The following is a 25,548-nucleotide window of genomic DNA, read 5'->3' as shown; positions in this document are numbered from 1 at the left end:
ATCTCACACCAAACTGAGATTTTCACTCTACTCTACTTCCGATGCCTCCACAGCCACTATCCAAGAGAAAGAGTTGAAGAATAGGAGAGCTTTTTACCCGTTGCTTGCTTGCTTGAACCTTGCTTCTTCTTTTGCACTTTAGCCTTCAAAACCAACCTCTTTCAGTGACGTCGCTCTAATAATATGTCAAGAATCGCGTGGTGGGGGGACTTGCTTGAGCTATTGCGCCAAACACACATTGTATATACAAGAAGAAGCTCACTCAAGTACACAAGAAGAGAGATGGAGGCCAAAACGTTTTCTTGTTGGTTTTTTCTTCTTTTTCCACACACAATACAATGTACAAAGTATAAATAAGATACAACATAAAAGAAAGTGGCATACTAAGTCAAACAGTGCATAATTGACTATACTAATCGATTGGGGCTATGTTTATGCAAACTATAGGTAGGTGTAACAAACTAAATATAATAAGTGATAAGTCAGTGGCCATGTGATGACCACCGATGTGCTAAGTGTAGATGTGCGGACCCATCTAGCCAGAAGATCCATTATCAATGTTCCCACGTGTTGAGCTTGCCATCTCAAGACTAATGTTGTTGAATATTTATGTGACTTATTACACATCAATTAGTCCAACCAATCTAATGCTTCATCATTGTCGCTATACTTAGAATCAGTACAAAATTTCCTTTCATCTCATATAGCTACCTACTTAGAAATAAGCTTAAATTTGTATCATGGAACACAATAGAAGTGATTATCAAGAAACTACAATTTGTATAGCCCCAATGCTCAAAGAAAACTACAATTTAATGTAATTTGATTAGCTGAGGTTTGAAAATACGAATTAGATTTTATATTGTTGTTGTAATACTCATGGGCACTCTTTATGTGTAAGCAAAGTGCATGCTATAGCTTCGAAATATCAAAGTTTAATGACAGTTAATTTGACATTGTAAGGCTGAGACCACATGGGAATTGGGTCAAGATGCTATTCCAAATCCTCGTAACGAGAGAGCGAGAGAGAGGAAAATTTAGAGAGAGAGAGAGAGAGAGAGAGAGAGAGAGAGAGAGAGAGAGAGAGAGGAAAATAAAAATGAGAAGAGAGAAAGGGAAAAAGGAAAGGGGAGAGAGAGAGAATAAAAAAAGAGGAGGGAGAGTGAAGGAAAAGAGAGGAGAGAGAAAAGCAATGATAAAAGTAAAGAGAGGGAGAATAGAAGAAAAGAAGAGAGATAGAGAGAGAAGAAGAAGAAGAAGAAGAGGGAGAGAGAGGGAAAAAACGAGGAAAGAGAAAAAATCTTTTTTAATTTGAACATTTTTTGATATAGTTTTTGATGAGAGAGAGAGAGAGAGAGAGAGAGAGAGAGAGAGAGAGAGAGAGAGAGAGAGAATTAGAGAGAAAGGAAATAGAGAGAGATAATATAAAACTGAGATAGATATAGAGAGAAGAAATAAGAAAAAAAGAGGGGGGAGAGAGATAGTGAGTGAGAGGAAAATAAGAGAGAGAGGGGGTGAGAGGAAAGAGAAGAAATAAAAGAGAGGAGTAAAATGGAGAGAAAAAAAGAAAAATAGGAGAGAAAGAGAAGGAAAAGAGACGAGAGAGAAAAGCAATGACAAAAGAGGAGAAAAGAAATTAAAAAAGGTAGGGAGAAAGGGAGGAGAGAAGAGAATAAGAAAGAAAGAACAAAAAATAGGAGAGAGATAAGAAATGAGAGAAGGAATAAATAAGAGAGAGGGAGAGCGGAAAAAAAGAAAAAAGAGGAGAGGGAGAGAGAAGGAAAAGAGAAGAGGGAAAATCAACTATGAAAGAGGAGAGAAGAAATAAGAGAAGAGAAAATAAAAAAATTAAGGAGAGAGGGAGAGAAGAAGAGGAATAAGAAAAAGAAAAGAGAAGAGATGATAAAAGAGGAGAGAGAGAGAGGAGAGAGAAAAAAGAGGGAAGAGAGATTTGGGGGGACAGGTGAGAGAGAGAGAGAGAGAGAGAGAGAGAGAAAGAGAGAGAGAGAGAGAAGGAAAAAGTAGATTAAAAAAAAGAGAAAAGAGGGGGAGAGAGAGGCAAAAGAGGGGAGAGAAAGGCAAATATAAAAGAGGAAAGAGGGTAGGAAAAATAGGAGAGAGAAAAAAGAGAAGAGAGAGAAGGTAAGAGAGAGAGAGGAGGTGAAAGAGAAGTGAGAAGAAGAGAGAGAGAGAGAGAGAGAGAGCAAAGAGAAGAGAAAATAAACTAAAATTCAAGGTGAGAGAAAAAAAAAGAATTAAACATAGGGAATTGGAGAAAGAGAGGGGGAAAAAAGGAAAGATGGATTGTCAACTTCGCTTGCCACTTTGCGACAACTTCATAACATGTAGCTACCATGGAATGCTAAATGATTTCGTTAGTTAAAATTTTTGAACCCCCAACCACAATTAATGCCATAGCCTCTCAAGGGCGATGGGGAGGCCGAGAGAGAGAGAGCCCTAAAACAGAAGAGATCGCTTATTTGGCTGGCACATGCTCTTTTAAATTCTTTATTTATGGTCATCCACGGACTGCATCCGCTTAAAGACAATTGCCTAGTTATGCATCAAATGTACTCTGAACTTACATTCGCGGCCGATGGAAGCTCGATCTCAGTAAAAACAAGCATTAGAAAGGGCAACGCTTGCGTGCCTCTCTGTTTTAAAAATCTACAGTAGGCCCTGGTACGTCGAAGGAGATCACATTTGTTCCAGGTAAAATTCTGGATCGTGGAAGCGGAAAGGAGAACATAAAAGATGAAGGTAGCAACACGAGCGAAGGCGCCAGATAAAGTCCTGGCCATGGCTGCTGTGCTTTTGCTAGCAGATGCTGTCATCGCTGCTCTCATTATCTATCGGGTTCCATGTATGTTTCCTCCATTTAGTTCCATACGACCCTTGATAAACTCACCTGCGTTTTGAAAGGAATATGGAGAAAATTATCAAGTCGAACATTGAAATGAGCATAATCAAATTGTCCAGAATTGTTAGGCTAACAAAGACCCATAATATGCCATTAGGCGGTCCCATGAGGCTAAGCAATGCCTATAATATACCATTAGGCTAGTAAACATCCACAACATCACTTTCAACTAACGAATGCCGATCTCATACCTTGGTCGAGATGTGGTGATTTGTGAATGGTGGACATTCAGATTGTGGACTACAAGGGCACCAAACAAACTCATTGAAGGAAAAAGAAGAAGAGCGAAGAGAATAAGATATGTTAATATGTATACCCAAGGTGCGTTGCCAACTTGGCAAGATGAAATACTCTCTCTTTTATAACAGATTCATCGGTAGAGGAAAAGTACCTCTTTCTTGATCAATGATTAGTGACGGTCTCTGTGAGTTATACTTGGTGTCTGGCTATCATAAGTTTTGAATTGCATGGTGTAGTATATAGCTTTTTTGGGGCTACTTGAGTTATTGATGCTCAAGTTTCATCCTTGGAATGGAGCATCTTTACCTTGGAGCCTCATGCACAACTTTATTTTGGAGGCTTAGGCTACTTGTGTTGTAATGTCTACTAGATAGGGTGCTGTTAATTGTTCTGTGCAAGGCATGTAGTAGTGTGCTTGGTTACTTGGAAACATGTATGGACAATTGTACATTACTAGCCCGTGGAGTGATAGAACTGTGTTTGGTTACTTGAAAACATGTATGGACAATTGTACATTTAGTACATTTAGTACATGGAGTAGTAGCAGTGTGCTGTGTGTTAGAGTGCAGTGAATGCACAAGTGTATGGGTAAGACTGAAAGAAAATGACAATGAGAGAAAGGGAGAGAGAAAAGGATAGAAGAATGCAGAAATTTGCAGTCTATGAATGCTGAAATGAAGAGGGCAGATACAAGGGCTGTAGACATATGTTCTCGAGCTGAATCTCTCCCACCAGTCCTAAGAACAAGTGTGTGGAGTAGGTTGTGAAGTGGGCTAAATAGGAGAAATAAATGCAATAAAATAATGCAGTTGGCGAGCAAAAAATTGGCCAACCTGATCAAAAACTGTCGACTACAACATAAATAATTAAAATAATCAGCAATACGTTTTCCAGCTGCCATGTGGCGCCATCGCCTGCCTGACAAACTGCCCGTACATTGTGTTTGCTGAAAATGCCCCTGATTGACAATAATAATGAATAATGCCCTGTGAGAGAAGTGATTGCACCAATGGTAACTTGAGAAATGCTAGTCTAGGGGATGAATAATCTCTAACACCCCCTCTCAGTTCTTGGACGCGGCTAAGATCTTCTCTTGAATGAAATGGTATTGAATCTCAATGTGCTTTGACTGAGCATGAAATATTGGGTTCCGTGCCAAAGCAATGCAACTCTCATTGTTGCAATGAAGCGTTGTAAGACTTGGATAACCAAGCTCTCCTAGTAATATTTGAAGCCATATCATCTCACATGTGGTAGAAGATGCCGCTCTATACTCTACGTCTATGGAAGAAAGGGTAACAATGGGCTGCTTCTTGCTACTCCATGAGATAATATACATGCACCCAAAGTAAAAGAATATCTTGTCGTTGACCATTGGTGGCCAATATCGCCAGCCCAATCTAAATCCATCTAGCTGGTAAGAACTAAAGGGCAATCTCAAGTACCTGTTGGATAATGAATACTAAGATTGGGGGTCCGAGTGAGGAACCGCAAAATCCTCATAGCAGTTTGCCAATGTACTATCTTAGGTTCACTCATGAACTCGACCAACAGACCTATAGGAAAGCACAAATCAACCTGAGTGTTGAGAAGCCAAATCAAGGACCCAATCAACTACCTATAGCGGGTGGAGAATTTGCATGGGTTGTTCCCTTCCAGTTCTGATCCATAGGAGTAGAAATGGCCTTACATGCCTCCATCTCAAACATAGCCAAAAGCTTCTGCACATACTGCTTGTTGGGAGATAAAAATCCCCCTCAGAGTTTGGTAAATCTCATGGCCTAAAAAGAAATGAAGAAGGCCTATATCTGTCATCTCGAACACCTTATGTAGTGCTGCCTTAGTCTCCTTGACGTTTTGGACATGGTCACTTGTCAAAATAAGATCATCCACATAAAACATGAACAACGCGTATCCTCCAGTTGAGGTGTGGACATATAACTGTGGATCGGAAGAGAAATTTTGATACCCCAACTTCTCTTGGAGGAACGAGTCGTTCTTCTTGTTCCAAGTACATGGAGCTTACTTGAGGCTATAAAGGGTCTTCTTCAACCTGTACACCTATCCAGTTGATGAGAAAAAGCTAGGAGGTTGCTCAACATAGATCTCCTTCTTCAAATCACCATTTAGGAAGGCAGACTTTACATCAAGTTGATAAATTGGCCATCTCTTATGGTTAGCTAAGGCAAGAACGGCTCTAATGGTAGCCCTCTGAGTTGTAGGTGCAAAGGTGTCATGAAAATCCACCCCTGGCTGCCGTGCAAAGCCCTTTGCAACGAGTTGCACCTGGTGCTTATTCAAAGTACCATCATTGTGATATTTGGTCTTGAAGACCCATTTTACACAAATCTTCTTGTTATGAACAGGTTGAGGCACAAGATACCGAGTGCCATTTAGCTCAATAGCAATTTCTCAATCTCCAAGGGTCCGAATGCTGAGATCTTTACTGTAAAGCTGTGAAATGGCTGGGAGATGAGAGGGAAAGTTGTAGAGAGAGAAAATTCAGAGTTTTGTTGCGAAGAATGACTGAAAATCAGTGAAATGTTGCTGCTGCTCTGCCACAACAGCTTGTAGATGCAAAGAGCTGAAGAAAATCAGTCATTTACTACTGCTGCCCTGTCTCAACAGCCTGTAGATGTTGTCACCTATTGTCGATTGGACTTCTCCAGCCTCTAGCTGCCTCAGAAGGTCCTTCAATGGCTGCAAATCAGACCAACAGCATCTCCTGCCTCTCTCTTGTAGGCTGAATACACTAAAAATGCATCTCTCCAGTCTCTAAAGATGTTTCTCAGTCTTGCATGGGCATTTTTGACAAGTGGCAGCCTTTCCAAATGGTTTTTTCAGCATTTTCGTAATTAAATATTAATTTTTAATTTTTAAATATTGAAAATTAATTTAATAATTATTTCGGTGCCCTGAAAAATAATTTGACTAGCCAATAATTAAATTGGCTAGGCAACTTTCACTCCCGAGTATCTCTGCACCATCTTTGACCATTAGATTGGCGTTAGGTATCATTAAACGCCACTTCCTAGTGTCACCAACTGACACTTATGGCCAAATGAATGACCTAGACCAGCAACTAGCACCAGATACTACCAAGTACCTGTGCGGCATAACTTACAGCAATTTTTGCCTTTGACATCCCGTGATTTCCTCGGGTCCCGGGCTCGTAAATTTACTCTAACCCCAATTACATCTCACATGTGCAACATTTACTTAACCATGTGATTAAAAATTAATCCACAAGTTAAGTGAGGTTTCAAAAAGACACGTCCTTATGATAGACCTTTCCCTTGAAATCCTTGCAATTGTCCTCGATTGCATTGCCAAATGCATCAAAAGCAAAGTACTACATTGGAATTTTCCATAGGGCATCATAGTCAATACAACATTGGCACTGCTGTTCAACCATTCCATATGCCCAACGTATGCTAAAAATTACCAGTCAACATAACATAACATAAGACTCACAAAGAATCTCAAAAACATTGCCAGATTGTCATGTGACATGTCCATTTCTCATGAGCTCAATTCATCTGGCAAAACCAAACCATAGCATATCATAACCAAGCATAAACCATGGCTAAAACATCAATGGCATCATAACATATGTTGTTGTCCATGAAACTAGATATAAAACATTGAAAAATGAGCATAATCTGATCATAAACTGATCACTTGCTGATTTGAGAACTGATCACAAACTGCCGCAAATGTGACCCCAAATTGATCACAGACTCATTGCAAAAACTGACCAGCAATCAATGCAAAAACTGATCCAAAAAGCGGCCATAAATGGTTCTCAAGCTGATAAAAAACTAAGTGGAATACCACTGAATATTAATGATTATACGCTGAAAACCAACATTCGACAATCAGCCCCTGATGATCATTAACTGATGCTACACCAAGCATAACCAATGCCATACCAAGCATAATTGATTACACGAGCATAACGGATGCAAATGTACAGTTTCAGAGCTGCAGTGAAAACCATACCGATCTGCATACCAAACATAGTGACTAGTACATTGAGTAGTGATCTCCTGGCAAACATACTGTTCAGCTACAGTACCTTGAATGTATGCTGAATACATTCGAGATCCAGTACTTCTAGAGTTGTCCATTACTGAGGAGCAGAGGTGCTAGCTCCCTCACAAGCATCAAGTAATACTCTGGACCTTTGCTCTATTGAACCTGATTGAGCACGAACTAAAGTCGGCTCCAATTGGAAAGCATCAAGGTAAAGCTGCAATAATTGAGGATGATTTGCCAAGTCATCCTCCTCTATCCATTTGGCATCCATTGGTGAATAACTCTGAAACTTCACCAAGTACCTTCTGGAACCCTTACTCCTGATGTTCCTCTCTTTGTGTGCCAAAATCTGCTCTGGTACCAATATTTCATCGACCTCCGGCTGAATTTCAGCAGATACATCCTCTGGCACATCTCCATGAAAAGGTCTAAGTAAGCTTACATGAAAGGCATTGTGTATCCGCCAGTGTAGAGGCAATTTCAGCCTATAGCATGCATCACTAGTCCTCTCCAACACTTGAAATGGCCCATAGTATCTCATAGACAGCTTTGGATACAATCGCTCTTTGCCCTTCATCTTTTTCAGCCGTGCCTTTTCAAATCGCAACAATACATAATCGCCCTCTAAAAAGTGCAAAGCATGCCTATGATGATCAACTGCTCTCTTTTGCTTATCCTGTGATCTTTGAAGTGCATACTTAACCTTCTATTAAGCTGCATCCATGCTTTCCACATAGCGATCAAGCTCAAAGATCTTTTCTTTTGTATTCAAAATAGGGGGTACTGTCTTATCACCCTCTACCACCTCAAATGGAGCTTTGTCCATAGAACTATACACTATGTTGTTGTAAGCAAACTCAACCAAGGGCAAATACTACTTCCATCGCGTCTTGTGGTTTGAAACATAGCACCTCAAAAGATCTAACATTGTGGAATTTGCTTCCTCAGACTGATCATTTGTTTGCGGATGGAAGGATGATGAGAATTTCAGCGTGGTACCCATATTCTCAAACAAGCCCTTCCAAAATAATCTGGTTATCCGGGGGTCTCAATCACTAATGATCGACTTTGGTATACCATGATACTTAAAGATGTGCTGCAAAAACAATCGTGCCATATGATCAACCTTTATTTTCTTCCTCACTGGAATGAAATGGGCTTGTTTGCTAAACTTGCAAATGATAGTTTATATCCCATCATTCCCTGTAGGTGTCTTAGGAAGCTAAAAAATAAAGTCCATTGCAATGCTCTTCCAAGGCCTATTTGGAATAGGCAAGGGCTATAACAAACCCGACATCTTTTGCCTATCATGCTTTATCTTCTGGCATATGATGCATGCCTTAACAAATTGTTCTACATCATACCTCAAAGCTGGCCAATAAAAGAAATGCTCCACTGCCTTGACCATGGATTCAATACCTCTATGTCGTACATACGGAGGAACATGACTTTCAGTGATAACTCTAGGCCTTAACTGCTTTGTGACACACAGTCGTCCATGCATCATCAGAAATCCATCTCTTACACAAAGTGTCCATGCCTTTGGCCATTGCAAAAGTGATCATAAACATTAGCAAAGTTCGAATCAGAACATATTGCTCTTTCATGGCATCCAACTCAGTGTGATAAACCATATTGACAGCCGACAACTGAGGTTTACATGACAGCGCATCACTTTTCCCACTCTTTCTCTGCGATCTGTTCCTCTTTCCAGTTCTATTTTTCAGATCTGCCCTGATTTTCAGCTTTATTTTCAGATTTGCCCTTTTTCTCTGCCTTTGCCTCTTTGACATATGACTTGGCATCATCATCGTGGAATCCTGCATCCTCTCCACGCAGCAATGTGTTAGCTGTAGTAGGAGTTTCTATAAGTTGAGACATGCTGAAAACAATGGAATTGATGCAAAAATCTTGAATATCCCTTGACAAACCACAAATATACTTCTCCACCTGGTCATGGAGGGGTACTGTGTGATAAGAAGTAATTGGCAACAATGCATCCCAAAACTTCTTATTATGCTGATCCAAGCTCTTGCAATCTTTGGAGTTCAACTAATTCCAAGCTATCATAATGTTTACTTCAAAGGTACTTGTCAACCAATTTGAAGTAAACATTTGCTTGAATTGGACCCAAGTGGTAGGTGATTTTCCTTGAATAAGAAGTGTAATCCACCATTGCAATGCATTTCCCTTAAAAAATGTGGCTGCCTTGCGTATCTTAGATGCCTTGGTTTAGTTGTCTCCAAAATCGGCTGTATCAAACTGCCAAATAAAAACAAGTGCTTTCAGCTTAGCTTGTGCACCATTGAAAGGCTCAAACTTCATGCTTTTGCCACCTTCATCATAGTCCTTTGGCGGACCTATGGGAGTCAAGTTATCATGAATGGGCTGCTGCAAAAAGGGTGCATTGACTGTATTTGCATAAAAACCAGCACTATCTAAAGCATCTACATGACCAGCACCAAATCCTTGTGCTCCAATAGTCCTTGGGGGTGCGGATACATATCCATATAGCCCGCTTTGTGCCCCAAGCATCATGCCTATGCTACCATACATAGGGTTAGGCATTCCACTTGCATTACCCGGATATAGGGATTTGTGCCATACATTTTCATATGCGGTGCCTATCCAACCATAGCATGAAAAATGGTACCACCACCAAAGTATCCTTGCTGTCCCATGCTTGCGTGTGCATAATTGCCTTGTTGCCTATGTTCCCATGGATTGGCTCTACCAAGTTGGCCATGCATTTGCACTTGTTGCCCCATGGATACCAACTGTTTGTGCTCTTCTGGCATTTTGGGCTCTTCTAAAGAAGGCTTAGGCATTTTCTTCGGTTCTTGTGGCTGTCCCGAAGCTGTAGAAGGTGTCTCTTCTCTTTGCCTTTGCTGTCCTTCTTTGGGGCATTCAAGAATAGAGTAAACTGGGGATCCTTTGCCAATTCAGCAAAAAGATTTGCCTTGAAGCTATCATCAAATTCTTCAGTCCCTTGCTTGTCATCAGCCCCTTTATGCATTGAAGTGCCAACATTTGGGTCATTTCCCACATTTTCAGCATGCTGTCCATGCTGAGAACCATGCCCAACATCAGTCATTGCATTTTCCCCTTCACGACGTGATTGACCAAGGAGTGATGCATCCTGTCCACTTGATCCCGTATCACCATGTGAAGACACGCTTGTTGTAATTTACTTCTGAGAACAATTTCAGCAATAATGCAATAGTCCCCAAGTTGCAATCAAGTAACATGGGCCCACCAATTCAAAGGATTTGATGGTATTTTGGAAACGGAACCATGTAACCAGCCTTCATTTCGTGGATGGGTGGTAAATCCCTGATTACAACTTAATTATGGCAGAAAATAGTTAATGTAAATCTGAAAATATAAATTTACCTACTGATCTTGGATAATGCACACTTGATTGGCCCCAAAATTGGTGCCCCTTTCAGTATTTCTTTAGCTTTATTGAAGAAAAAGTTGATTTACAATAGGATTCTCCTGATCCCCTTCGCAATCTTAACTTCCCTTGCTATCCAAAGTGACCAGCAAGTCTTCAATCTATTTTGCCCCTTGATTCGGGCACTTAATTGGCCTTCACCCACTTCATAGACGATGGAAATGCCCCAAATTCAATGGCTGGCTAGTCCTCCACTTGAATTTAGCTGAAATTCACCTTGAGCCCTGTTGAATCCAAGTCTTGGAGCTTTCAATTTTTGGCACGCTTTCCAAGGTTGCTGGTAAACCCCAATTTTTGTTGTAAAGTAGGGTTTACAGCAGAGAAATTTGCAATTTCTCAGCCTCCAAGGGCCCAAATGCTGAGATTTTCAGAGCAAACAGATGTTGCCCTGCCACAACAGCTTGTAGATGCAAAGAACTGAAGAAAATCAGTCATTTATTGCTGTTGCCCTATCTCAACAGCGTGTAGATGCTGTCATCTGCTGTTGATTGGACTTCTCCAGCCTCTGACTGCCTCAGAAGGTTCTCCAATGGCTGCAAATTAGACCAACAACATCTCCTGCCTTTCTCTTGTAAGCTAAATACACTAAAAATGCCTCTGTCCAGCCTCTAAAGACGTTTTTTAGTCTTGTATGGGCATTTTTGACAAGTGGCAGCCTTCCCAAATGGTTTTTCCAGCATTTTTCATAATTAAGTATTAATTTTCAGTCTTTAAATACTGAAAATTAATCTAATAATTATTTCGGTGCTCTGAAAAATAATATGATTGGCCAATAATTAAATTGGCTAGGCAACTTCCACTCCTGAGTGTCTCTATGCCATCTTTGACCATCACATTGGCGTTAGGTACCATTAAATGCCAGTTCTCTAGTGTCACGAAACTGACTCTTATGGCCAAATGAATGACCTAGGCCAACAACTGGCACTAGATACCACCAAGTACCTGTGCGGCATAACTTATAGCAACTTTTGTCTTTGACATCCCGTGATTTCCTTGGGTCTTGGGCTCGTAAATTTACTCTAACCCCAATTACACCTCACATGTGCAACATTTACTTAACTATGTGATGAAAAATTAATCCACATGCTAAGTGAGGTTTCAAAAATACATGTCCTCATGACATTGGCCAACATTGTAAAGAGAACGACCTGTACAAAAACAAGGGCAGCTCCGTCTAACTCCGTGCATGGTGTTGGTGTCTACTAGGGCTTCCTCCGCTTGTCCTCAAAGAGTTTTACCTGCCAGAGATGACAAAAACTTAAAATCTGCAGCAAAAGGCTGAAAACGCAATCTTTTCTCCTTCAAGGATCAGCAAAGACTTAGGAAAACTAGCAATTTTGCTCTTTCTCTGCGCAAAACCTGTTTACCACAGCCTCCAAAGGCTGAAAACTCAAACTTTTGTTGCGAAGAATCCTCCCGATTAGGTCTGCCCATGATCAATCAGCCCTCCTACGTTGCTTCGATACCGTGTCAAAGTGCAGTGAATGCGGAAGCGTATGGACATTGTGTGCCTTTAAGGTATCGGAAGATGCATTCCATTGCCTTCCAATGCACTTTGCTAGGATTTGACATAGACTTGCTCACAACTCCCAGTGCATGAGCAATGGCTGGTCTAGTGGCAACCATAGTATATGTGAGTGACCCACAAGTTGAAGCATAAGGAACACCCTTCATAGTGCTGGCGGCCTTTTCATCTTTTGGGCAATCTGCTTTGCTAAGCTTAAGGTATGGCGGTAAAGGAACACGAAGTGGCTTAGTATTTGCCATAGAAAAATGATCAAGTTCTTTGCTGATGTACTTTTCTTGTGAGAGAAATAAGATCTGCTGCTCTCTATCTCTCATCACATGCATGCCCAAAATGTGTTCATTTGTATTGAAGTCCTTTGTGGAAAAGCCTGAATTTACCTGTCTTTTTAGTGCATTAACTTAACCATACAAGCTTCTCTTAAGCCTACACACCAAGTTCTTGGCATAACAAAGCCTTCTGGTTGTTTCATGTACAACTCTTTTTCTAAATCACCATGTAGGAATATAGTTCTAACATCCATCTCATCAAGCCCATAGATGCTACGATAGCAAACAATACCCGAAGTGTGGTCATTTTGACAATAGGTGAAAAAACTTCCTGAAAGTCAAACCCCTCTTTCTATGTATAACCCTTAGCCACAAGTTTGGCTTTGTATTTGGGTTTGCTATCTACACACTTGATTTTACAGACCCATTTGTTAGGAATAGCTTTCCTATCTTTGGGCAATGAAACCAAATCCCAAGTATCATTGTGATACAAAGATTTCATTTCTTCCTGCATAGCTAGCTCCCACTTTTTCTTTAACTCACATGATAATGCCTCTTTATATGTGAGAGGCTCACCCTCATCTGTGAGTAAAATGTAATCTAAAGAGGGATCAAACCTTTGTATAGGTCTCCTGACACGCGTAGACTTTCTCACCCAATGATTTGTGTTATCAGGTAATGGTTTCACATCCGAAGAAATGTCAATGACCTCATTATTTGGCTGCTGAACTGCATTTTCAGGTTGCTGTAATACATTTTTAGGCTGCTGTAATTCATTTTCAGCATGCTGGTTTTGTTGCCTAAGCTGATTTTCAGTATCCCTTTGCTACCCATTGTCATCTGGCTCAATAATGATATGCTGATTATCAAAACCAACATCAAATGGAGCTGAATTTTCAATGGTTGATGGTAATCCAAGTGGTTGATCATGTTGAAATTTTCTTTCTTTTTGTCTAAATCACTAGATGTGGCATTTTTCAGCAGCTTTGACTCATTAAATACCACATCTCGACTGCGTAGTACATTTTTCATGCTTGGAATCCAAACTCTAGAACCCATTTCACCTTCATCTAAATAAACCATGAAGATGCCTTTGGGGGATTTCATGTCAAGTTTGGTTTTGCTATCAACAGGTACATGTACATAGCATTTGCAGCCAAAGACCCTTAACTGGTCATATGAAGCAGGTTTGCCAGACCAAACCAAGTGGTGCATATAACAACAAGTACACAAACTTGCACTTTCAAAAGTGCCCAAGAAGCAGATATTTTACCGCAATTTCAGTCCCAAGAGTTGATTACAGCATGTACATGAACCAAATCTGATACATATGCAAAAAAAATAGCTCCCACTTCAATAATACATCACCATAACGCCCAAATGCAATAACCCAAGTGCTGTATGTACCACTGTTTCATTTCATAATGAGCATTCAACAATACATATACCAAGAGAAGCTGCCCTTTTACAACATTTGATACATCCCACGTCCAAATTTCTCCCACTCAGCAGTGAATTTGCTGTAATTTCATTGTCAAAGCACAAATTAGCTCAAAATACATCACCGATGTGAAAAGCCTCAAAATTTTTGAAATGAATTTTCCCCAATTGCATTGATACATCATCCTGAGTGTTAAACATGGACAAATGTTGCAAAAATTTCACAAATTTGCAAAACCCCCAAATTTCGGGGTAATCACAATGAAATTGGCTTAGTTGAGTAAAATTTCACTTGTATATGAAAAGCCCCAAATTTTTGAAGTAAATGTACACAATGTCTGCAATTTTTAGGTCAGATGTCACTGTTTCACACAAACAACATCAAATCTAGGAAAAGCCCCAAAATTTTTGGCACAAATTTGCACGGATTTGAACGCTGTGCTTACACGTACGAACTGCTAGTGAGAAATGGGATAGATTGTAGAAAATAATTAAAAAAACAAATGAATAAAAATGATGAATGTGCTGCTTTTGACCTGCAATCATCGCCTGTTGGTCTCCGCCAGTTGTTGCCTACAATCGGAAGCATGGTGAAAGTTGTCCGAAATGCGGCCGCTGCTGTCTACTCCTGACCTGCGCTTGCTGCCATTGGTCAAACTCACCATCGACTGGTCTCACTTGCCAGTTGCTTGCAAAAGACACTGTTGCGGCTGACTTACGCCTCACGCCAACTGTCGTATGCAATCGACTAATTGCAAATTGGTCAAAATGAACGCCTGCTGCCCCTGAATAGGCACTTGCTGCCCTTGAACAGGGAGAATGATGATGAGCTGGCTTCTCCTTCACGCGAGCACTCTTGCCGCAGCTCTAATACCAGTTTGAAGGGTAAGCAGAAGTGCCCAGATAGTGTGCAAGACAAAGGAGGTGTATTCAACAGTAGAGAGTGTGTAGAGAGAGTGGAGACTCGAGATGGGTGTGTACCAGTGTAGTACACACAAAGAATTAAAAAAATGTATTTATAATTAGGGTAATGTAGACTTATACCCACAAGGGTGCGGTCACATGTACAAGTAAAGTTATACACGGGAGTGGGAGTAAAAGGGCCTTTACACCCAACAATCTGTTAGCAGATATTAGTCAGCTCATGGTGTGAGTCTGTGTGCAGAGGCTGGGCATTTTATGTAGCATTTTATGCAGTATTTTATGGCGCCTTTTTGTGGCCATTTATGATGTATTTTTAGCATTTGTTGCTGGCCGACCAGCATTAAATGCTGGCCGACCTGCATTTTATGCTCCCCACTTTTGTGGCTATTTATAGGGCTCCTCCTCCACAGTCTTTGGTACTTCAGCCATCAGTGGAGATCCTTCTGGGAGAGAGGAGCCGGTGCTGAGAAGCCCACGCAGCCAGTGACTCACCGTTGTATGCTGCTGTCTCGTGTTCGATATGGATTCCATTTTCCGAGCATACATCTGAGTTCTCATCTGTCTACTGTGTTCATTCATTCTTTCTTTCTTCTGTCTTGTGTTTCAGCATTTATTTCAGCATATTCTTCACGCTTCCATTGTTGCACCACTTCTGACATGGTATCAGATTTCAGGCTGCAACCTATTTGTGCTATGTTTTCTTGCTGATTTCAGGATTTACACCCTTCTTGCTGATCAGCCAGCTGTCCTTCCTGCTGGCGACTGCTGATTTGCTGCTGGCGACAGTGTTTCAGCATTTGCGTTTTGCGTTTTTTTGGACAGATTTGCGCTTACTGCTGTTCCACTCTGTGCTGCCCGTGTTTCCTTCATCCAACTGCTGGCAACAGTCTTTAGCCCCTGTTTCTTCAGTTTGCAGCCTGCCTTTTGCTGTTTACAGCATTATTTTTGCCTGTTTTTCTGATTATTCAGGCCGTTTTTGCTGTTTTTGGCAGTTTTAACCTGATTTTTCCACTTTGTGCAGCAGCTTTTGGCTTATTTTGGTCAGCCTTTGGGTTATATTGCATGTGAACTCACTATTTTTTGGTGTTTTTGGTTGCGTCTTGGCTGTGCTCACTCTCCCAACGACCCTCTTTTCTTCTACTTCTCTTTTCTACCTCCTCCAGATGGCCCCTCCGTGCACCTCAAGTGAAGATAAGTTACATGGACCTGATTATCTCACATGGAGTGCTGTCATGAAAGCTTGGTTTGTGCAGAAGCGGCTATGGTACATCGTCTGTGGAGCTCTTGCTCGCCCTCTCCGTCCTTTTCCTCTTCCTGAAGACTTTGATGAGGACAACCATGAGGAAGCGGTGCTCACATGGGACTCGGACGATGCCCGTGCGTACTCGGCGTTGCTTCGGTGTATTTCTAAAGCGGTCTTACCGGCGGTTACCTCCTGTAGGACATCTCCTGAAGTATGGCAGAAGTTGCAGCAGATGTACGAGGCACCTTCCACCATGCGGGCTGTCACACTTTATGGCCAGCTCCAGCAGATGAAGTTTGAGCCGAAAGATACTATTCAGTCTTTTCTTCTTCGTGTTACGCAGGTACAAGACCAGCTTCGGCACATGCAATCTACTCTTCCTGAGGTGCATCTTGTCGGGACGGTCCTCTACAAGCTCCCCCCGGAGTTTGATGGAGTGGCCAATGCTTTGCGGGCGCAGACATCATCGACTCCTGTCAGTTTTACACATATGACCTCGATGCTTCTTGAGCATGAGGCATCCTTGAGATTACAGGGGCGGCTTCCGGCACATTATGGAGGTGAGGCTTATGTAGCTTCAGAGAGAGGTGACGGGAAGAAGAAGTCGAAGGCCCAGTGTTACCACTGTGGTAAGAAGGGACATTTGCGGAAGGACTGCAAGAAGTTAGCGGCTTCCAGGAAGAAGGAGCAGAAGACGAAGCGGGATACTGACTCTACCGATGAGTTCTCTCCTTCATCAGACTCCGACTCCGATCCTCCGACCAAGGAGAAGTCCAAGGCGCGGAAGGGATCCTCTTCTTCGGATCGCGGGAAGGGCTTGGTGGCCCCTTCCTCGGCTGCTTTCTAGTGGTGGTGATGAGGTCATCCCTCACGACTCTCTTGTGCCAGAGAGGGAGTGTGAGCGGGTGTTGGTGGGGTTGCAGTGCCTCATCTATATTTTGATACAGGTGCACAGGTTCCAGAGAGGGATGTCCCTGACGCATCGACGGTATCTGGCAGTGAAATCCTAGAGACTGGCGTTGATTTCTGGGTTCATGATGAGCTGTTCTTCTTGACAGAGAGCGAGAGGCTTTCGTCTGGAGCTCACATGAGGGGACACTTTGGTGGTTTGGCCAAAGGCGGGGAATCCATGGTCACATGTTCAGAGACATGTTTGGCAGATTGGCTTTGTATGTCCTGAGTGACATAGGTGACATTACACAGAGAGCTGCTATGATTCTTCTCTATTTTCAGGTGTTGTTGGTACGATCGACATCGACATCAGATACTCTCCGAGGCATCTTGGTGGTGGGCTGGCCACTCACCGCTTGGACATCCATGGTCCTTCTGGTGTTTCTTTGTTATGTAGTTTATGATTCTCCATCATTGTACTATTTTATTGTATCAGATCACACATGATCTGAGAGAGGGTGTTAGCAGATATTAGTCAGCTCATGGTGTGAGTCTGTGTGCAGAGGCTCGGTGTGAGTCTGTGTGCAGAGGCTGGGCATTTTATGTAGCATTTTATGCAGTATTTTATGGCGCCTTTTTGTGGCCATTTATGATGTATTTTTAGCATTTGTTGCTGGCCGACCAGCATTAAATGCTGGCCGACCTGCATTTTATGCTCCCCACTTTTGTGGCTATTTATAGGGCTCCTCCTCCACAGTCTTTGGTACTTCAGCCATCAGTGGAGATCCTTCTGGGAGAGAGGAGCCGGTGCTGAGGAGCCCACGCAGCCAGTGACTCACCGTTGTATGCTGCTGTCTCGTGTTCGATATGGATTTCATTTCCCGAGCATACATCTGAGTTCTCATCTGTCTACTGTGTTCATTCATTCTTTCTTTCTTCTGTCTTGTGTTTCAGCATTTATTTCAGCATATTCTTCACGCTTCCATTGCTGCACCACTTCTGACACAATCTCGAGAGAGAGAATACTATCTCTATCTCCATGTTGATTACAAATATGGAGGCAATCCTCACCAAGGCAAGTACGGAAAAACCATACCTTCAGCTTGGTTAGGTACCTAGATACATGCAATGCTAATCTTGAATTGAAACACAAAACCCAACATGTACATACAAAAAGAGAACTTGGAACTTGCATGTCAATTGTTTCATATTGAAATGTTTTTGGTACTTTGTGGAGGTTAAAGCAACGCTGAGCCTATGGTAGTGCCCATGCTTTTGAGCAATGGAGGAGGTTTGTACATGTTAGCAAGATTGTTAGCTTATGTGTGAGTTTGTGCATGCTTGTCAGGGTTGGGCACATCATTATTATTTTAGGCATTATTTTGGTGATTTTTATGTGGCACTTGTGGCATTTTATGCCAATCAGCCAGCACTTAATGCTGGCTAACTAGTTGCTATTTTAAGCCTATTTCATGCCTATTTATTGTGGGGCTCCTCCTCCCCCTCTTTAACAGTCATCATCATTCTTTAGGTGGTCTTCATGTTGGAGAGAGGAGCTGGTGCGAGTGCCCATGCAGCCAATGACTCATTGTTGTATGCGATTGTCTTGTGTTTGGTATATGGATTCTGTTTCCTGAGCACATCTTTGAGTTCTGTTCTTTTGCAGTTTGTTTTTCTGTTTTCTTTCTCTTCTGTCTTGTGTTTAGTAGTTTATTTCAGAACTTGTCTATGCTTCCATTGTTGCACCACTTCTGAAATATCAGATTGCAGGATCTAGGCTCCTGCTGTGTGTTTCTTTGTTGATTACATGCCATCTTCACCCTGGTTGATCAGGCACCAGTTTGTTGCTGCAAATTGACTTGTTTGCTGCCAGTTATACCTGTGTTTTCTGCATTCAATGCAGCAATGGCATCCGTATACCCTCGTGGATCTGCGTTTTCAGGCTGCGCTGCTATATACACCCCCCCGGCAGTTCTTGTACTGCTGACGACTGCTGATTTTTGCTCAGCATCTTGCGTTTTCAGGATTTGATTTTGGTCTTGTGCAAGGTGACTTCCTTTGACTGTTTTTTTTTAAATCAGCCTGCAAATACTGCGTGTGAACTCTAATTTTGTGTAGTTTGTGCTGTTTACTTGGCTGTCTTCTCTCTCTGTATCCATTCTCCCTTCTATCTTCTTTTCTTATCCTCTCTAGATGGCTCCTTCATGCACTTCCTTTGATGATATGCTACATGGCCTTGACTATCTTACATGGAGTGTTGTGATGAAAGTGTGGTTTGTGTCGAAGTGGATATGGTACATTGTTTGTGGAGCTATTTCCTATACTCAATGTCCTTATCCTCTTTTCGAAGATTTTGATGAGAACAACCATGAGGAAGTTGTGCTTACATGGGATTCGGATGATATGCATGCCTATTTTGTTATTCTTCGGTGTATTTCTAAAGTTCTATCGGCAATTACCTCTTGCAGGACATCTCCCGAAGTATGGTTGAAGCTTCAGATGTTGTACGAGTCACCTTCCACCATGGGTGCAATGATCCTTTATGGACAACTTTAGTAGATGAAGTTTGAGTCTAAGGATACGATTTAGTCATTTTTGCCTCGTGTTTACACAGGTACTTGATCAGGTTTGTTTGACACTTCCTTCTCGAGGCACATCTTGTGGAAACGATACTCTACAAGCTCTCCTCGGAGTTTGATGGAGTGTTGAGGGTGCAGACATCATTTATATTTGTGAGCTTCATACATATGTCCTTGATGTTGCTTGAGCATGAGGCATCCTTACGTTTATAGGGGAGGCTTTCGTCTTAGTGTGGAGGTTCTAGTGAGGCCTTTACTACTTCAGAGAGGGGCGACGAGAAGAAGTTGAAGATTCAATGTTACCACAGTGGCAAGAAGGGACACTTGTGGAAGGACTGTAATGAGTTAGCAGCCTCATAGAAGGAGGAGGAGAAGAAGAAGCGGGATGCAGACTCCTTCGATGAGTCATTCTCTTTCTTAGACTCCAACTCTGATCCTTTGGCCAAGGAGAAGTCCAAGGCATGGAAGGGATTCACTTCTTCAGATTGAGGGAAGGGCTTGATTGCCCTTTGCTGCTTTCTAGTCCAGATGTGATGATGCAGTCATCCCTCACAACTCTCTAATGCTAGAGAGAGAGTGTGAGAGGGTGGTGAGATGGGGTTGGTGAACCTTGTCTATACAGGTATACGGGTGCACAGGTTCTAGAGAGGAACGTCCCTGATGCATTGATTGAAGTCTGGCAGGTTCAAATCTTGGAGCTGGGATTGACACGCACAAACTTGCACATGAGCCGACAATCCTGCTAATACCCTCTCTCAGATCATGGGTGATCTGATACAATACAATGATAATGACTCATCACAATCCATAAAACATAGAACCACCAAAGTAGAACCATAGATATCCAAGTAGTGTGGGTAATAAAGCCACCACCAAGGTGCCTCGGAGAGAACTTTATGTCAAGGGCGATCATACCAACTCCTGAAAATAGGGAAGGACCATAGCATGCCTCCGTGTCTATTAGCAATGTCTTGCAGTTAGCATACAAGACCATCTTGTCAAAACTGCCTTTGAACATTAATGGCCATGGATCCTCCACATTTGGCCAATCCACCAAAGTGTCCCCTCATGTGAGCACAAGACTAGGAGCCAAACCCACTCTCTATCAAATAACCAACTCATCATGCATGTTAGGGTTGGACACATCATTATTATTTTAGGCATTATTTTAGTGATTTTTGTGTGGCATTTGTGGCATTTTATGCTAGTCGACCGATCAGCTGCTATTTTAGGTCTATTTCGTGCCTATTTATTGTAGGGCTTATTCTCCTTCTCTTTAGTAGTCATAATCATTCTTTAGGTGGTCTTTACATTGGAGAGAGGAGCCAGTGCCAGTGCCCACGCAGCCAGTGACTCATTGTTGTATGCGAATGTCTTGTGTTTGGTATATGGATTCCGTTTCCCGAGCACATTTCTGAGTTCTTTTCTTTTGCAGTGTTCTTCTGTTCTGCCTTCTTTCTCTTTTTTCTTGTGTTCAGTAGTTTATTTCAGCACTTGTCTATGCTTCCATTGTTGCACCACTTTTGATAGTACAATGTGTTAAGAGGGGAATGCCCCATATGACCAGACTAGAGGATAGAGTGAGACTCACTTGTTGGTATATGGGAGGTGCATAGTGCGCATGTGGCATTCCCAACAACCTAGCACTGGGGTGGAAAGTGATATATCTCTGAGTTGTTAATGATGTCCTAATGCCTGAATGCAGATAGAAAATAATGTGTGTTTTCAGGCGCAGTCCAAAAAACCCTAATTTTCCTAATTTCATAGTCCAAAAACCCTAATTTTACAGACGTAGTCCAGAAAGCCCTAATTTTGCAGGCGCAGTCCAGAACTGCCACGTCAGCACTTGCATAGTCCAGAACTGCTCCAGATCTGTTGTGGCCTGCCATGTTAGCAGCCATGCAGCTCAGAACTGGTTCTGCTTGCTCTTGAGTTGCCACGTCAGCATGTTTTCAGATCTGCGCAGCTTCTACAAGTATATTTTATCATTTTAATCAGAATTTTAGAGCCAAAGCAAAGGGATTTTGCAGGAATAGGTCAATTTTTACTTCAGCAAGTGCTTTAGTTTACGAATTGAAGAAATTTGCTTATATTTGGCCCTTTGGGTGTCAGAAAAATTGGGGGTTTTGTATTTTTGGCAGACGTTGGCACATGTAATGTGTTTATAGTCTGAAATTGGCTAAAACTATGCACATTAGACAGTCAAATTATGGGACTTTGGAATTTTTAGTACTGCTGAGCACTCTTATTGCCTTGGACAGCGTGTTGTTTGCTAAAATCTGGAAATTTCAGCACATTGAGGTAGTATTGGTTAAGTGTGACATAATTTGGTGGTTCTTTAGACTAAATTTGGTTGATTATAGCTTGGCATTTGCTGTAATTTATGGGAGTTTGAAGATTTCCGGGTTAGCCAGTTTTTGTAATTACTCTTTTTGCATTTGATTAAATGACATTCATCATGGCAGCCCATGGATAAAATGATGTCTTCACTTATGTTTTGAAAGAGGATAGATTGGATGGCAACGACTATTCTCTGTGGTCGTTTATGATAAATAATGTGCTTATTGCAAAAGGTCTTTGGGATTATGTTAGTGGGGAAGAAGTATGTCTTGGTGATTTGGCTCTTGTAACCCCTCCACAAGTAGGAGGTCGTGGAGAAAGGCAAGAGGGTGCATCAACAACCTCTCAACAAGCAGCAAGACGTGGACAAATGCAAGAAGTTGCCGCATAGCCACCACCCCAAAGAACAGTTGCTCAGATGGCTTGAGACACTAGGGATGCCTAAATATTGTCACTTATTTCATTGGCAGTTCAACGTCAATAATCCTGCATATTCATTTTGCTACTATTTCACGAGTAGCATGGCTTTCAATTGAGCACATATGTACTGGTAAGATTGAGGCACGCATTTCTTTTTTGAAGGAGCTTGAAAATGTGAAGATGGAATAAGGTGATGCTATGCAAGATCACCTTAATAAAATTTAGGACTTGTGTCCTTGGTTCTCAACCACCGTGTAAAGCACCTTATAGACATAATCAGATTGAGCAGAAAGAAATCCAATCACAAGTTGAAGAACTGTTAATCCGAGGACTCATTAGGCTCACTAGTTCTTCTTTTGGTGCACGTCATATTAGTTAAGAAGAAAAATAATACCTATAGGATGTGCATTGACTATCTTGCCCTAAACAAGATCATTGTTAAGAATAGATATCTGATCCCTAGGGTAGATGATCTCATGGATAAACTACAAGGAGCCAGTATTTTTACCAAGATAGATCTCAAATCTGGATATCATCAAGTACGATTGGATACACCTGACATTTTCAAAATTGCATTTATAACTCAATTTGGTCATTATGAATTCCTTTCTCACGACAAATTTGAAGCATTCCGCAATGCTTCAAATTTGATCTTCTTTGGTAACCCTTGTATGTTGATCATCTATCACTCTAGGGGGTTTTGTTGGGTTTTACTCACGTTTATAGTCACACAAGAGTGTCAGTGATTTGCAGGTAGGACATTGGGGTACTTTTTACTCTCCGTAAGAAAGGTTTTTTTTCCCATTCACTTTTATTTTCATTTGCGTATTTACGCTACACATTTTGGTCACTTACCACACAATACACAAATTTGTGTGTGAACGCACTTTAAGTCACTTTCACAACCCTAAAGTATAAGGGTTGTACTTTGTACTTAACATTCTATTATGCAAACTGTCACACTGTGATCACTCTCTCCATCTATTTATTAATCGTATTCACTTCTACTTCATTGCTATACTTCACTCTTACATTTACAAAGATGATGAAATCATGCAATGCAAAGGAGAAGGTACAACTAGGATGGGGAGGGAGCTGATGTCGAAGATAAATGCCCAATCCTATAGAATACCATGAAAGGATAGAAACCCTCTCTCAACCTTGGATGTTGAATAGAAGAGTAAGGTAGAAGTCACCACCATGATAGCATTGAGAGAGATGTTGCATGATCCGCCTTAGGAGGGGAGGCCTCCATATTGGTAGAAGAGCAAATTTCCTAGGAAGATAAAACCATGAAAGGAATGGTGCACATCCCATGTTGCTAGCCTAGGAAGGACTGGTGCAAACCTACATGTTAGCCCTATATTGAAATACAAGACCTTGCAAGAGAGATTAGAATCTACAAAAGAGAGGTAAGTAATGAGATGCTCCAAAGCAAAAAAAAGGGAAAATGAGAGCTAAATGAAAGAACAATGCAATGAGGGTGTATTATGTAAGTGAATGCAGCAAAAGACTAAAGAAGAAAAGACTAATGGAGCCATCATTGCGTATGTCCATCAGCAGGTCTTTGCTAATGAAACGCTTGATGAGGTGGAGAAATGGTCCGACGTGAAGGCGCAGAGGATGACCTGGAAATGGATGCAAAGAGTGCGATGGGTGGAGAGCTAGTAGACCAATCAAGCAAGCCTTCAGGAGTACTAAAAGATATAGGTTGTTGAGGTTGTCCACGTGCCACATATCCAGTAGCCGTTGGGCTAGATGGAGCAGATGGGGCAGTAGCGGGAGGGGTAGCTTCATTTGATTGTCTAGTAAAAGTGGAGGCAGTTGTAACAATTTGTTGGGATTTCTTAGGAGGAAGACCTTGGGCCTTGATATGACACTCCTTATCCACATGGCTTGATCTTTGGTAGTGTGCACAAATCTATTTTACTTAGGGAGTTGTTGCCAGATGGGTTTTGCTTCTTTGGTTTCCTCGGAGGAAGGGTGTCACCCTTGTTTTAGCTTGTGTTTGCATCTTACGAGTTCTTGCTACTGTTGGTTTTCCCTTGTGAAGAAGAAACAATCATACCTCTCTTTGAATAAGACTACGTGGAGGACTTCTCGTGGACTTGATTGTGCATCCTTGCATAATGTAAGAACTAACACTCGAACTCATAAAAGGTCGGTAATTGGGGCAATGAGATAATGTGCTAAGTGAAATGGAAATATTTTTCAAGTAATTTATTAAAAAAGATTGTAACGCGATTCTCGTTTGACTTCAGAGAGCTAGTAGTGGGCAAACTTAGCGAGCAACTGCCGATATTCGACTAACTTGACTTTTAGATCATCCCCTTCCTTAATGAAAAACTCTTGAAGCTTAAAGTCGAGATGATATGTCGAGAGTGATCTCGCGCCACATAGGGGTCAATGAGATAACTCCAATCCTCAGATGCGAGGGGAAAATGCTGTAATTGACAATGAAACTCATGAAGTCAACATTGGCTGTGGCATTGTATGCTCTTCATTGATGAATGTGCTCAGGATGAGCTAATTGAGGGTCTAGTATAGGCTCTTGACCTAGGACGAGGTCCCAATGTCCTTGAGATTCAAGCACTCATTACATGAAGTTCGATCAATTGGTGAAATTCGACCCATTAAAATGAGTCTTATCTGTGAAGGCATTCTTGGCCGTAGCAATAGGAGTTGTAGTGTTGGAGGGAAAAGGTAGGTAGGGTGGGGGAATGGAGTACACTTGGAAATTAATCCTAGAGTGTCCAATATGCATGTGGGAAGTATGCACAGTGGATCCAAAGGTGGGCATGGACTGATGAGGCATGGGCATGGTGACTGTATGAGTAGCCCATGCAGGAGAGATGGGGATGTAGAGCAAAAGATGGAAATCCTTGCATAGGAGTGGCCCATGGAGCGTGTGGTGATGCATCATCAGCAGAGGATGAAAATCCTTGCATTTGGAAGGTTGATAAGTGGGGAGGTGAGTGACAGGGGGTAGTGAGGGAGATGCCTAGCACAACCATCCCAAGATAAAAAGAAGTGCTAACTTGCAAGAATGTAGAAGACACGATGTTAAAGGGTGACATTCCCTCTAATGATGTACAAAGATGCAAAGCGGTAGTGAAGTGAGGGTAGGTAGAAGATGATGTGGAGAAAGAGAAAGTGGTGGGAGCAGAGATGGAGGATTCAACTCGTAGTGTGTTGGATACAGAAGTGGAGTATAATTTGAGGTTATGGAATGAAGACGAGAGGAAATCAAGTGTTGATGAAG

The 25,548-nt window shown here is 41.7% G+C and overlaps 1 protein-coding gene across 2 annotated transcripts in view; it reads left to right on the top strand.

The window, feature by feature from the left end:
* Window positions 1-2,408: 2,408 nt before the first annotated feature.
* The window catches only part of ALG3 (asparagine-linked glycosylation 3), a 155,635-nt gene continuing 132,495 nt past the window's right edge, over window positions 2,409-25,548 (top strand). Inside the window, exon 1 of one of the 2 annotated variants that reach the window (XM_087688387.1) lies at window positions 2,409-2,863. In XM_087688387.1, coding sequence (XP_087544513.1) covers window positions 2,825-2,863 — 39 coding nt within the window. In that variant the 5' untranslated portion in view covers window positions 2,409-2,824. The remainder of the gene's footprint in view (window positions 2,864-25,548) is intronic. The other variant, XM_087688386.1, reaches the window with a different exon arrangement.

This window comes from Lygodium microphyllum, chromosome 11 (genome assembly GCF_053477565.2).
Source record: "Lygodium microphyllum isolate KBCC chromosome 11, Lygodium_microphyllum_v1.1.10, whole genome shotgun sequence".
In the NCBI taxonomy this organism is placed as follows: Eukaryota; Viridiplantae; Streptophyta; class Polypodiopsida; order Schizaeales; family Lygodiaceae; genus Lygodium; species Lygodium microphyllum.
Note: the sequence above shows the minus strand (reverse complement) of the source record. Positions and strands in the feature narration are given on the sequence as shown.